We start from the raw sequence: 13671 nt of genomic DNA on the forward strand, positions 1-13671 counted from the left end.
ATGGGGATATATGTATATGTATAACTGATTCACTTTGTTATAAAGCAGAAACTAACACACCACTGTAAAGCAATTATACTCCAATAAAAATGTTAAAAACAAAAAAAAAAAACAAAAAAACCCCCAATGCAGCCTAAATTTATTTATTTATTTATTTATTTATTTATTTTTATTTTTTTTTTTTTTTTCTGTATGCGGGCCTCTCACTGCTGTGGCCTCTCCCGTTGCGGAGCACAGGCTCCGGACGCGCAGGCCCAGCGGCCATGGCTCACAGGCCCAGCAGGTCCGTGGCATATGGGATCCTCCCGGACCAGGGCACGAACCCGTGTCCCCTGCATCGGCAGACGGACTCTCAACAACTGCGCCACCAGGGAAGCCCCCTAAATTTATTTTTTTAAAAATTAAGGCTATTTAAAAAATAAGTTCCATATTATGTTAATATGTATTAACATAATATGTATTATGTTACATATTATTAATATGTATTAACATATTAATGTTACTATGTTAATATATTAATATCAATATGTATTAACATATGTATTATAATAATACATATTATTAATATGTATTAACATATTAATGTTAATATGTATTAACATAAAATCACTTGAAGAACTGGGGAGTTCTAGCTTCATATCAGCTCTATATGAATCGACAGTGGAATGCAATGGAAATACAAGAGAAATACCATCTTGAGCTTTATTAACAAAGAACTACAGTAACCAGATTCAAAGTCTACTCAGTCCAGAACTGGTCACTTTAGTCTGTCTTCTCCCACTAGAATATAAGCCTCATGAGGGTAGATCCTTTGTCTGTCATGTTCACCGTTATGTTTCCAGAGCCTAAACAGTGCCTGGCACATAGTAGGTGCTCAACAAATATTTGTTAAATGAATAAATGAATGATTAAAAAAGGTCAAAGAATGAACCTTACTCCAATGCCAATGGGCAATCCAGAACTCTAATCCAATCAGCAATCCACTAGGCTTCAAAGATTATACTCCCTAATGGTGATTATTCTGTAATAAAATCATTTTTAAATTCTAATGCATGTTTTATGAGTCCTGATTTTTAAAGGGTGAATGAAAGGAGAGTTAGAATCTAGAAAAGTGTATCTGTGGCTGGCTGGCAGGCACTTCCATTCAGTGTGCCTTCTGCTCAGGCAGTTTCAGATTGACATTGTTCACTTCACAACCAGACCTTCCACATCAGAATGGTACAGCCAGAAGGAGGGAACTTGATGTTCAAAGCTAAAGTATGAGGAAAATTCTATTTAGTCATAATTTGGAGAACACTATTCCAGAGAAGAAATGTTTATAGGACCAGACTCTCCTAGAGGTTTGAAAACACAGCCAAATACTATGTCCCTTTTCCAACTGATCCAAACTATATTGAATAACCAAAGAAAATACAATCTTGAGTTGAAATCTAGGTAAGTAAGTAGATTTCTAGATCTTTAGCATACAGAGTAAGAGACCTGTGGATCTGTAAGTAATTATTCATATTCTCTACCTAATAATGCCTAAGAGTAGCCTATATATATTTACAGAGATCTTGATGTGGTCCAAGGCCTCACAAGTCCTTGCAAAAGAAGTTCTTCCCAACAACTAACTTGAATTCTCCCTGCTACATTTGCAGCCTACTTTTGTCTCAATGCCTGGACCCAAAAGACATGCTCTGGAAAGCATTTCTCAAGTACCCTCTGAGTTTCACTCTTAATCCATCTTCCCCATCATCACTTTTGACTGTTCTCCTCTGGCAGGCCCCCAGGTCTCCACATCATGTCTGAGCTCTGTTTCCCAGAGGGCCAAGACACTTCCTTAACAGAAGCTACAAGTACTGCCTGGCACACTACCTCAGCCATTATACTCAGGTCCTTCACTTTATTTTTTTAAAAAAGAAGAAGCAGAAAGCATACTTACTAATACAGGCTAAGGTGGTCCAGCTGACTGTGCATGTGGATGGGGTAGGTCTCTGCCAGGTGAATCAGCTTTTCTATTGCTTCATAGATGAAAATAATGCAAATCAGGGAGGCAAACGCTTCTTCAGTGAAGCGGGTAATGTAGCAGACAAGGGAACTGGCGTCAGTTGCCACAAGGACAATACACAGGAAGGCGGTCCATAGTCCGATACAAGCTCGCAGGGAGAGGTATGAAAGAGCATAGTCTCTGAAACAAAACCAAAGTTCATCAAAAATCGGGGGTGGATGGCATTACATTCTGACCCATTGCATTGGAGGCAAAGGGTCAGAAACGTGGTTAGTTCATCTCTTATTATCACTTCCAGTACTGCAACCCAGTTTGTCCCTAATTCTGACTGCACTTCACTCCTGAAGGCTGCCCTGGGACGGTGTGACAAAGATTTGCTTTACGTGTGGTATTTGCCACATTAAGGACAGAGACAGTGGAGGAGGTGGAAACTGTCCGCCACACACTTCTGCCATCACTGTCCGATGTGATTAAGATCCTATTCTTGCAGTTAAGAAAAAGGAGCTGGCCCTTGTTCCACATGCTCCTACTTCTAATACAAAATGAAAGAAAAAGACTTTATAGTAAAAGAAGGGAAACGAGGGCATTGCTGACACCCATCACCACAAACGATATGAAAAGGGAGTATTAGGTCAAATTCAAAATTGACTGGAACAGACAGATATCGAAAACAAACTTATGGATACCAAAGGGGAAACGTGGGAGGGAGGGATAACTCAGGAGCTTGGGATGGACACACATAACACTACTGTATATAAGACGGATAATCAACAAGCACCTACTGTATAGCACAGGGAACTCTACTCAATATTCTGTGATAACCTATATGAGAAAAGAACCTAAAAAAGAATGAATGTATGTATACATTTATGTATGTATAACTGAATCACTTTTCTGTACACCTGAAACTAGCATAACATTGTAAATCAACTATACTCCAATTTAAAATTAAAACAGAAAATATCTATACAATAAAAAATTTTTTTTTGATTTTTAAATAAAAATTGACTGGACATACTGTATAGCACAGGGAACTCTACCTAATGCACTGTGGTAACCTAAATGGGAGGGAAGTCCAAAAGGGAGGGGATATCTGTATGTGTATGGCTGATTCATTTTGTTGTGCAGTGAAGGCTAACACAACAGTGTAAAGCAACCATACTCCAATAAAAATTAATAAAATTTTTAAAAATTGACTGGAAATGGAAATGGAGGAGTTTGGATTAGCTAGGGAAAGTGTTTTTAGAGATAAAAAGTCAAGACTTCAATAGCAGTTGAAGGACATTAATAAAGCTCTTTAAGGTCACGAGATCTGCTATTTTAGGTATGGTCCTACCTAAGGGCAGGGCAACAGACCAAACAATGTTCTTTGCCTACTTATACTCACCTAGGACCCTGGCATTCAATCCTAACAGCACACTAACACATCCAGATAGAGTTTTCAGAAAACCAAATGTCTTACTTGCAGAATTTGAACAAAATCTTTTCAAACACAAGCACTGGCCCAGTACTTCCAAGGATGGTGAGAGCCTGTCCAGCAAACAAGGAATAGGCAATCCCAGTCATGGAGGCTCCAAACAAGGATTCAATTGCACTCTGAGAGGGGAAGAAAAGATTATCCCTGAGTCCACAGCCCATCTGCAGCGAGTGATGCAGGGTTATGCTCATCCCCAACTCAGCTCTCCGGTGTGCCTGACAAGTCATTTGCTTGTATTTCGTCTTAGCAAGAGTGATGTGTACACAGTCTAATCCTCCTGTAAACGGATACCACTTTGATAATTCAGGTGCCCAAATCCATCCACATATGATTCCTTAACTAAGTCCTGTTCTGCATGACTCAATTCAGTATTTATAAATATATATAGAAAAGCACAATGATACCATTCACACTACAGGCTGTCATACAGACTCACCTTAAATCTTATTTGCATATGACATTGATATATCATTTTCCATCCTTGGAGCAATGGGCAATGCAACTGGGCAATCAGTTACTGAAATGGATATTCAAGCAGAAGAGGGTCTGTTCTAAAGGGAGAGCTGTGCTGCTGGCTGGCATGAAGTCAGAAGACCACAGTAATTCAGTAGGAAGAATCCAATCTCCTCAGTCCTCGCCCAGGAAATTTCCCCACCCCCAGTGGACTTGGCTGCCATCATAAAATTTTTACTCTTATTTGGGACCATTAGAAGTGGTTAAAAGTTCTTACTATGCGCCCCTCAGTGGCTTCTCCGAGCAATCCCCCAAAGGTGATGACAGGTGACATGCAGGCACAGTACAGGAACAGAAAGGAGGCCAAACACTGTAAGCTGAGTGCATCCCGGTAGTCGCTCCAGTACCAGGGGGCCTTCCGCTTGATGTCCAGCACCAAGCCCCCAAATAGCCTGCGGAAACATGGCAGACAGGCCTCTAACGCAGTCCCTCTCCCAGGAAAGCATGTCAACAGCACACATCTGAAAGCACTTCAAATGTGCTCTGAATTAGAGGTAATATTTTGGCTTCAATGTGACCCCAAGTTCAAGAGATCTCTCTGGGGCCAGCACGGATTCTATCTGCAACCAAGGGCATGAGTTCGAACGATTATCCCAAGCATAAAAGGAATTAATTTGGGTGTGCATATTACCCATTCAGTAAAAAGTTCCCAAAATTCAACATGAAATTAAGTATTAGCTTCAAACTTCAAGTTCTGAGATGTTAGGAAGAAAGGTACAAAAGCATCAGGGTATTAAAATTGTTAGTTTTATTATACATTTTCTAGATAAAAAGCCCCTATCACATGCACTTTCTTACTCTGAACACCTACCCACCTTACTCTTGAGAAATTAGCATAATAATTCATTCATGCAGTTGACAAGTAGTAGCAGATACTTCATGCCAGGCACTGTGCCAGGTATTGGAGATGCAGCAGTAGCAAGGCAAACACAGCCCTTCTCTCTAGGACCAACAATCTAGTGCAGGGGACAGGCAGTGTTGCGAGGGAGCAAATGGCAGCGAAGAACAGGGACGGGCATTGCAGTGGGGACTGCAGAATGAACCAGGAGTTAGCCAGATGAGGCAGAGGGGCTGGCATGGATGACACCTAGGGATGAGAGTGCATGGCGGGCTCAAGGTGCTGAAACAGTTATGGCTGGATAAGACAGTGTGAGGGGTAAATACCAATAGACAAGGCTGGAGATGCTGGAAAAGCTGAGTCACAAAGGCTTTGTAAAAAAGGAATTAGAACTTTATCCCAATTGTGTGTCAAGTACTGAAGGATTGTAAACAGGGAAGCAGCATAAGTAAGCAGGCATTCTGGAAGGATCACTCTGATGGGGGTGTAATGAGTGGAACGTAGGGCAAGACTGGAGGCTGTGGATTGGAAAGAGGAGAAGTGTGTGTATTCAAGGGCTAATCAGGAGGCAGAATTAACAGGACGTGGTGGCAGGACTTCAGGACCCCTCTCCACTTCCCAAGCATGAGACAGATCAAGAGCAAGGTGTCCTACACCAAGGAGGAGGAGTATTCCCAGACTGGGGCACTTTTCCTAAGAGTGGAATCGCTGCACCAGGGTAAAAGCTGTTAGGTGAGTAACAAAGAGAGCCAGTCAGCGTTCTACAGGACAAATTACCTAGTTTCTTCTACACATGAATGACATAGGTAAAAAAAGGAGGAGAGCTGTTACAGAATGGGAACATAAACCCCAAATGCAAACCTCCATTGGATCCTATGTCAAACAAATGAACTCTAAAAAGATGTCGCTAAGACAACCACAAAAAGGTGAATATGGACTGAACATGAGACAATTTAAAGAATTATGGTTAATTTTGTTAGATTTCATAATGGCATGATAGCTGTTTTTCAAAATGTCCTTATCGGACAGGGATACCTGCTCAAGTAGTTACAGGGGAAATGACATGCTACTGGTGATGTGGTTTAAAATAATCTAGAAAACAAAAACAAAACAATTAAGTGGGGGAGAAATAGATGAAACAAGATTGGCAAAATGTTGATAACTATTGATGGTCACGTGGGGGGTTCATTACACTGTCCTCTCTTCTTGTTTATGTTTGAAATTTTCTATAATAAGAAACTAAAAAAACAAAAAACAAAAAACCAAGCTACTCTCTCATGAAAAGAGGCTTGGCTAGCTCTTTCTTTCTCTTTGCCCTTGTGTTGCACAAGACCTGGGACCTGCATGCCAGGGGAGAAGGCCCAGCCAGCTCTCTTTCTCCATTCAAAAGCTCCCTCTCTCATCTAGCAGGTGGACACAGGGCACATGCTGTTCTATTTGACCCACTTGCTCTTTTCCTCTGGTTTGAGGGGCACAGTTGGGATTCATCCTTCTTCACCTTACAGCAGTAACATCACAATCCGGGTCTGGGTTTAGGGGAGAAAGGCAAAGGCAGCCTTGTGACCTGCTTTGGTTTTAGCCTGTCTAGCAAACCTAGCTGAGGTAAGGAGCCGTCCACAGGGTCTAACCTAGAGCATAAGAGTTCCGCCTCAGGGTTTGGGACCAAGGTTACAGTTTGTAATAAAATGTCACTTGGTCCTGCTTTCTCCTCTGAGTGGATAGCCCCTCAAGGACCTTACGGGCAACCATGATTAGTCTGGGGCAAGATGCAAGTGTTTCTAGGTCCTTAGCCAACATAGCATCTTTAGTACCGTGTGAATATCACCTCCCAATCACCAATGACCTTCCTCTGAAGGGTATTATTCTGGGAGAATTACCTTCTACAGTAATGAGCCTCACCCTATGATGCTGCCATGATTGGTCCTCCTCGAAGTGGGAGGCTCATTATTCAGGGAGGAGTGTCTGTGAGTAATGGGCAAAAGATTTATGTGAAACGGATTGATGAGAAGCCACAGAAAGGAAGGACATCTGTCTGCCTAGTGATTGAAAGGGGAGAGAAAAGATCTGAGGCTCCTATTGATGGTATAACTATAAATTAACAAAATGATTTCCGAATACTGTTTATGGCGTCAGCCTCATCCCTCACTCACACACAACGTAATAGCTCATCTAGCACAGATAGTAATCAGACATGGATGCTTCCCTCCACATTTGAGACTTCCTTTCCCTTTCAACACTACCCGTTCAAGTTTGGGTGGGGGGGGATGGGCAGGAGGCACACAGGGATATGAATTTAAGCTTGATGCAAAAAAGGACTTACCCGTGTAGGGGTCACTAGGCTCTGGAGCACTGACTTAGGAAGCCCTCTCAGGAGGGCTTTAGGGACAGGCCAGCCATCCATTTGTCTGCTGTGCTTTGGAAGAAACCTGTTTGAAGTGTGGGGGGCGATCATCGAGATAGCAGCTCCTGATTCTTCTCTTCATCAACCCTTCCCAAACGTGGCCTCCCCAGTGAGGTACACAAATCTACCTTGGAAAACCCCTTTGCAGAGTATCCTCTCTGCTGTGAAGCTTCTGGCCTAGGAACACTCCAGTCAGACTTTCCTCTTCGTTCTGTATGGGAAGGCCTTGGCATCATGGCCTATGTCAACATCAGGGAGCCCCAAGACACTGTCTCAGCCCTGGCTTGGCAGGTCAGATCATACACAACTCAGACCATTCTCAACTTTGCCTCCTTTCCCACCTTCTTAGAGCCTACACTACCGCATCTTAAATACCTCTCCATCCGACGAGGATGGCACCCCCAGGTTGTGCCCCACCTCAAAGAAACACAGCTAAAGGTATGAAGAATTATAAAGCCCAGGCTAATGCATTTTTAGTCAGTGAAGTCCAGGAAGGTCCAGAAAATTCTAGGATGTCCATCTGCAGGGGAAGGTTCACGTTCACCCCTACGTAATTTGAGATTGGGAAAAGAGCCAGAGCTGGCATGAACTATGATCCCCAATATGAGCATTAAGTCACCTGGCCTAAAAGGCTACAAGGGGAGGAAGGTCATGTGTCTTGAGGACTGAGGAAAACTTCCGGAGCTCAGGAAGAGGCAGCATCTCCCACAGTGAGCAGAGTGAGGCTCTGAGTCCAGATGACCCTTCCTTTCAGCTTTGTCAATTCCGGCAGCTCCTCACTCCACATTATGGGAGAACTTCCTCAAACCCCATTTGAATTTGTGAGTAAAGGTACTTGGGGTTGCTGATTAAGTGTATGTCGGTCCTGGCTCTACGGGATTTTCTTTTGGGATGATAGGCATCATTTCCAAGATTCTATAACTGTTGAGATCCACTCTAATGAGCTCCCAAACCCCCACGTGGAATTGATTATAAGTGACTGCCCGCCTAGTTTATTCTCCTCTTTCTGACACCGAAAGAAAGATGAGATCTCACGTCTGCAAGGATTATGTGTTTGGAGGAAAGCTGTTGGCTTTACAGTCAAAAGGATAAATCATAACTCTGAAATTCTATCAAATCCAAACCCAAGACCCTTCCTTTAAAAAAACACCACCTTGGGACTTCCCTGGTGGCGCAGTGGTTAAGAATCCGCCTGCCAATGCAAGGGACACGGGTTTGAGCCCTGGTCCGGGAAGATCCCACATGCCGCGGAGCAACTAAGCCCGTGTGCCACAACTACTGAGCCTGTGCTCTAGAGCCTGCGAGCCACAACTACTGAGCCCGTGCGCCTAGAGCCCCTGCTCCACAACAAGAGAAGCCACCGCAATGAGAAGCCTGCGCACCACAACGAAGAGTAGCCCCTGCTCACCGCAAGTAGAGAAAGCCCACGCGCAGCAATGAAGACCCAACGCAGCCAAAAATAAATAAATAAATAAATTTATTTTAAAAAACATCACTTCATCTAAGACAGTCTCAATCCCGGAAACTATTCTAAAGACAGATGCTTCCTTCAAACTGCTTCTCAATACCAGGCCTCCCCACCCAATTCGGACCTCTTCCAACTGTAAAGAAAATGTGAACCTTACTCTTGGAGCTTGCTCCCTCTTTTCAGTGACCCCTTCCATCAAAAGGCTCCTCCTTTCCGGTGATCCCTCCCCAGAGCCCAGTTATCCTTCCCCGCCCTCTAATACATTCCTTCAACCAGATGCATACTCCCCATCAGGATACTGCTAGTTAAGTGCCATTCTCTCCTGCTTCTCAGTCTCCTCTCCTTTCTCTCCCTGAATTTCCAAGAATGCAAAAATAAATCGCTCTCCACGATTAAAAAAAAAACAACCTTGAGTTTCCATTAGGCAGGGTACTGAGGATAGGGAAATAAGGAAAGCAACTTCAAGCAAGGAGGAAAAAATAAGGTGAAAGCAATAGAATAGAGGACAGTAAAAGCTCCTTTCCATCATCTGAGTTCTGTCCTGAGAATCTCCACCCAACAGATCCTTCTTAGACATAAGCACAACTTACAGAGCCACAGCCATAGACTGAACCTTCTCCCACGATCTGGGGGACACCTCTGGATGCCACTCCAACCCAAAATATCATCCTCTTTTATTGCCTCCCCACCTGGAATATAAAGCCTCCCAGCCTGGGGACCTGCTTTCCTCACCTACCATAGAGAACCTCCTCCTTGGACATCTGTCCTAAAACCTGGGCCCAGAAGAGGTTGCCTATTCTGAGACACACACCTAAACAGTACCTATTTCCCTACCTCAAGGGGTTTCTTAACCATTCAATATTTATCCATACCTTGTCCATTCACGCTACAGAACAGACATCATTCTAAAAGTGTTCATTCACTCATTCATTCATTCACCAGATATTAATTGAGTGCCTACTCTGTGCAGGGCACTGTGCTGGGTGCTAGGAATATAATGGAGTCCCTGCCCTTATGGAGCAAACATTCTGGCAGGAAAGACATCGAATCAATAAATAGTAATAAAGTATGATCAGGACTATAACAGGTGGCTGGGGGGAGGGTGGCAGGTGGGCAGGGGACAGAGCTCAAAGCTGGGACACCACCTAGCAGGAACACCTAACCTCCTCTAAAGAATGTCCTGCATGGCTCTCCAAAGGAAGTGACACCTAAGCTGCGTCAAAGGATAAGAAGCAGTCAGCCAGGAAATGAGGAAGGGGACAAGTGTTCAAATCAGAGGGAACGTGTTCTGTCTCACCTCCTGGGGGAAGGCCAGGAGGTGAGACAGAACATGTTAGGTGGTTTGAGAAATTTGAATGAATGAGTATAATATTTGATATATTTGTATTACTTATAGTCAGTGGTTCCATTTGAAAAGTCATTCCCAGCCAATAAAGACACTACAGAGAAGAAGGCTGAAAGTAAAGAGGATGCCTCATTCCTTCATACAACTTCTGTCCGGTAAGCAGTATCAGCTGTGAAACATTCCAGAACTTACCGCCCAGTGCGTTGAAGTTCTGGCCCGCTGTGGCCCCCATGTGGTTCCGGTTCTATGTGGCAAACATTTCCATTTGGAACTCCAGGCATTTTCCTTTTCTCCTTTTAACAGAAGAAGGCAAAATTAACAAACTCAGCCCTGTATTCTGTCTCTCCTGCTGGGGGTGGGTGGTTGGTGATGAGAAAATCCAAAAGCAGCCCCAAAATACCCAATTGTTTGTTATAGCTTTCAAATGCATTTACTGATTTGGAGGAGTTTACTGACTTCCCTGAAAAAAAATAAAATAAAATAAAAAAATTTCTCCTCCTCTCCGCTGATACCTAACTCTGTCTCACCCAGAGACAGAAAAGTGGAGGCTTTGGTATCAGATGTGACCTAAGTTCAAGTTTCAAATCTGTGTGTAATCTTTACCTTAAAACCTTGAAGATAGTTTTTTTACTCCTCATTTGTAAAACAAAGAATAACAATACCTATATGGAGATGTTACTGGGAGGTTGAATTAGCATATGTAAAGCACTTGGCCTGGGGACTAGTGTACAGTAGAAGTTCCCTTCCATCTTTAACCTCTCAAAAAAAGTGTGAGGGACTCTATTTGCTCTCTCTATACATCTACCTCTTTTCATTTAATGGCTTCATTCATGATATGCTCCCAAGAAATGTCCTCTCCTCTCCTCTCTGCCATTCTACATCAATCCTTCAAAAGTTGGCTTAAAATTCATCCCAGGGTAATCCTGACTGACCCCATCACACCTGAGCCAATCTATGCTACTGCATATTCATATTTTATTACTGTTCTGACATTCTAGGCGCCCAGAAACAGAACCACATCTCAACTTATTTAGCATACACCCGCATGGTCTTTGCTTTGTCCGTGGTGCGCGCTCAGTAAGTGATACTAAGCCACCACTGGCTCATGTGCATACATTACCTGGGAAGGGACGTTTTTGGGTGGCTCAATTCTAATGGAGGGGTCCCACTCCCCTGGAGGCAGCACCGTCACCTGGTCTAGGAACTCGTCAATCCCCGCCAGGAGATCGTCCCGCTCTTTTGCCTTATATGCCACATCATGAAAAATCTACAGAAAAGAAAAATATCCTCAGGAAAACTAAAAGTCACTTTACTTAAAACAATCACCAATGGATATGGTGAAAGATGAATAAAACCTCTTGATTTTTATCTCTGTCATGGGGATCTGAAATGTAGATAACTTTAGCACTTAGAGAAGTGCAAGGATAAAACAATAAAAAAATGAATCTAAAAATGAGATGAGTCAAAAAGAACTAAATATATGTCTATTAGTACAGAAAGAGATAAGATGACTCTAAAGTTTTATAATTCTGTTAGCTCCTCAAAGAATGGAACAAAAGCCAAGATGCATGGGGAATTTTCCTGATCATAATGGGTAGAAAAAACTGGATGGAATTCCTAATAAAGGTTCCTCATGAAATATGCCTCCAAACCAAAGAGAGCTGATAAAACACAGCCCATGCCCCTCTGCCTGCTAAGACATATGCCTTTTCAAGGCCTTACTTTGCAACTTACCTGAGCAGCACAGTCCTCAGCAGGGATGCAGTGGGGGTTCAGGACCACGGCAGCCGAAGCGTCTAGTCACCCTGGTACATTCACATGACAGTGCCCGAGAGAGCATCCCACAGACCTCTATACTAACTGGTCTCATTTATGTGAAATGGGGGTGAGGTTTCTTTATGTAAATAGCTTGGATGCATTTAATTAACCATCTTCTAGATCTAGAAAGTTAAGTCAGCCTTAATACCTTTCTCTCTAGGTATCCTACTTAGCAAAAATAATTTTCCCAGAGAAAGATTTCTCTGCATCCTTGATTATTCAAAAAGGGAGAGATGACAGAGGAAGAAAAATCCCCCAGAGGGCTTGGTCCTCAGAGACGTGACCTGCACTGCTTTCCAGCAAACATCACGATTATAATTATTTTATCCCCAATGACTAGCACAATGCCTGGCACAGAGAAAATGCTCAATAAACATTTACAAGATGAATGCATGAAAAGCAGAAGTGGTGTGAGTACCTCGTCTGTCATGATGGTGGCCATGGATCTGCCAATCTCATGGTACTGCTGACCTTTCCCTACTGGACCCAGTAGGATAAACAAAAATCTGGCAACACACAAAAAGGATTAAATTATGTAAGTAAATATAAAGAAGCGGCATCTTTCCTCTCTAAACAGCAGAACATTTCTCCTTCCTATCAAACAGAAATCATCACAGTACCTTCAATAAAAGGAGACAGACTAATGATGGAGCAATATGAGTAGCCTTGACCTAACAGCTCCACTGTAGGCATTGGAAGCCACCTGTACAACTCCATTCAATATTGTGGTTATAATTCTCAGGGTTTCCATAGACACAATTCCTTACTATGGGAAGGACACTTTTTCAAAACATGGCATTGTAGTGCAAATTCAAGGTTATCTGAATCTCATTCATTGCTCTAATAAGAAAATGATGGGGAGAGGAGAGGGATAAGGCAATTGAAATGATCAAGCCCTGTAGAGGAGTCTAAATTGTGTCCCGGACATCTGAATACTCTGTAATTAATGGGGCCCTGAATCACCTGAATCACCACCTTCAGAGCGCATGAATAGCCTTTTGAACAAATGTGGACATACTTGCAAACCATACAATCCTGCCGGAACTGTGGAAAGAGACATCAATACCTTTGGTCAGAGACGTTTCCCTGGGATACAGCTTGGCAGAACAGGGAGAGCAAGACAGGCTTCCCATCCCAGCAAGCAAGTGGCCCTTGAACACTCTTTGGTTCTCCATTTCCAAGGTCATAGAAACTGAACCGTCATAGCCTTAAAAGTCTTACAATTCTTCCACACAGAGGTTGATCAAATATACCCCAGTTTTCTGAGATCATTGCTGAATTTTAAACAGCATTCCCCAAATTAATTAATCCTCCATTTTGGCATTAGCTGGTTTCTTCCACCAGAGCACACACAAACCTGCACACCAGACGGAACGCACTGAGCTTTGCGGTCCAGGTCTTTACCTTGTTGGGATGGGCACTTCTGTCAGGCCCGAGAGAAGGACTGCCGGAGACAGCCTCACAAAGGCGACAACGGGGCGGCCCAGAGAGTCCACCTCTCCAACCAGGACATTCGAGGCCTCTGCCCCAGTGGGAATTTTCTTCATGAAATGAAGGTCGACCTGAAAATCCAAAGCACCCCCTGACAGTGTGGGAGCCATCACCTCACGCATCCATCACCCTCCTCATAACTGACATTCATAAATCATTTTTGATTTAACATGTTTTCTCATACTACTTCACTTAATCCTTACAGTAGCTCTGTAAGGTCTAATTAGCCTCACTTTTTATTTTAAAAAATGAATGGAGCCACTGAGACCCAGAGAAGTGAAGTTGACTTGCCCAGGACGACAGAGCTTCTAAGAGAGAGAATTTAAATCC

General features: G+C 43.1%; 1 protein-coding gene across 1 annotated transcript in view; it reads right to left on the bottom strand.

Annotated features, from left to right (window-relative positions):
* SLC4A8 (solute carrier family 4 member 8) overlaps positions 1–13671 on the bottom strand; it is a 70584-nt gene that overhangs the window by 24524 nt on the left and 32389 nt on the right. Inside the window, exons 8-14 of the mRNA XM_024122887.3 lie at positions 13255–13412; positions 12269–12356; positions 11153–11299; positions 10225–10325; positions 4198–4372; positions 3453–3586; positions 1925–2170 (exon numbers count right to left, since the gene is read on the bottom strand). Coding sequence (XP_023978655.1) covers positions 1925–2170; positions 3453–3586; positions 4198–4372; positions 10225–10325; positions 11153–11299; positions 12269–12356; positions 13255–13412 — 1049 coding nt within the window. The remainder of the gene's footprint in view (positions 1–1924; positions 2171–3452; positions 3587–4197; positions 4373–10224; positions 10326–11152; positions 11300–12268; positions 12357–13254; positions 13413–13671) is intronic.

This window comes from Physeter macrocephalus, chromosome 6 (genome assembly GCF_002837175.3).
Source record: "Physeter macrocephalus isolate SW-GA chromosome 6, ASM283717v5, whole genome shotgun sequence".
Taxonomy (NCBI): domain Eukaryota; kingdom Metazoa; phylum Chordata; class Mammalia; order Artiodactyla; family Physeteridae; genus Physeter; species Physeter macrocephalus.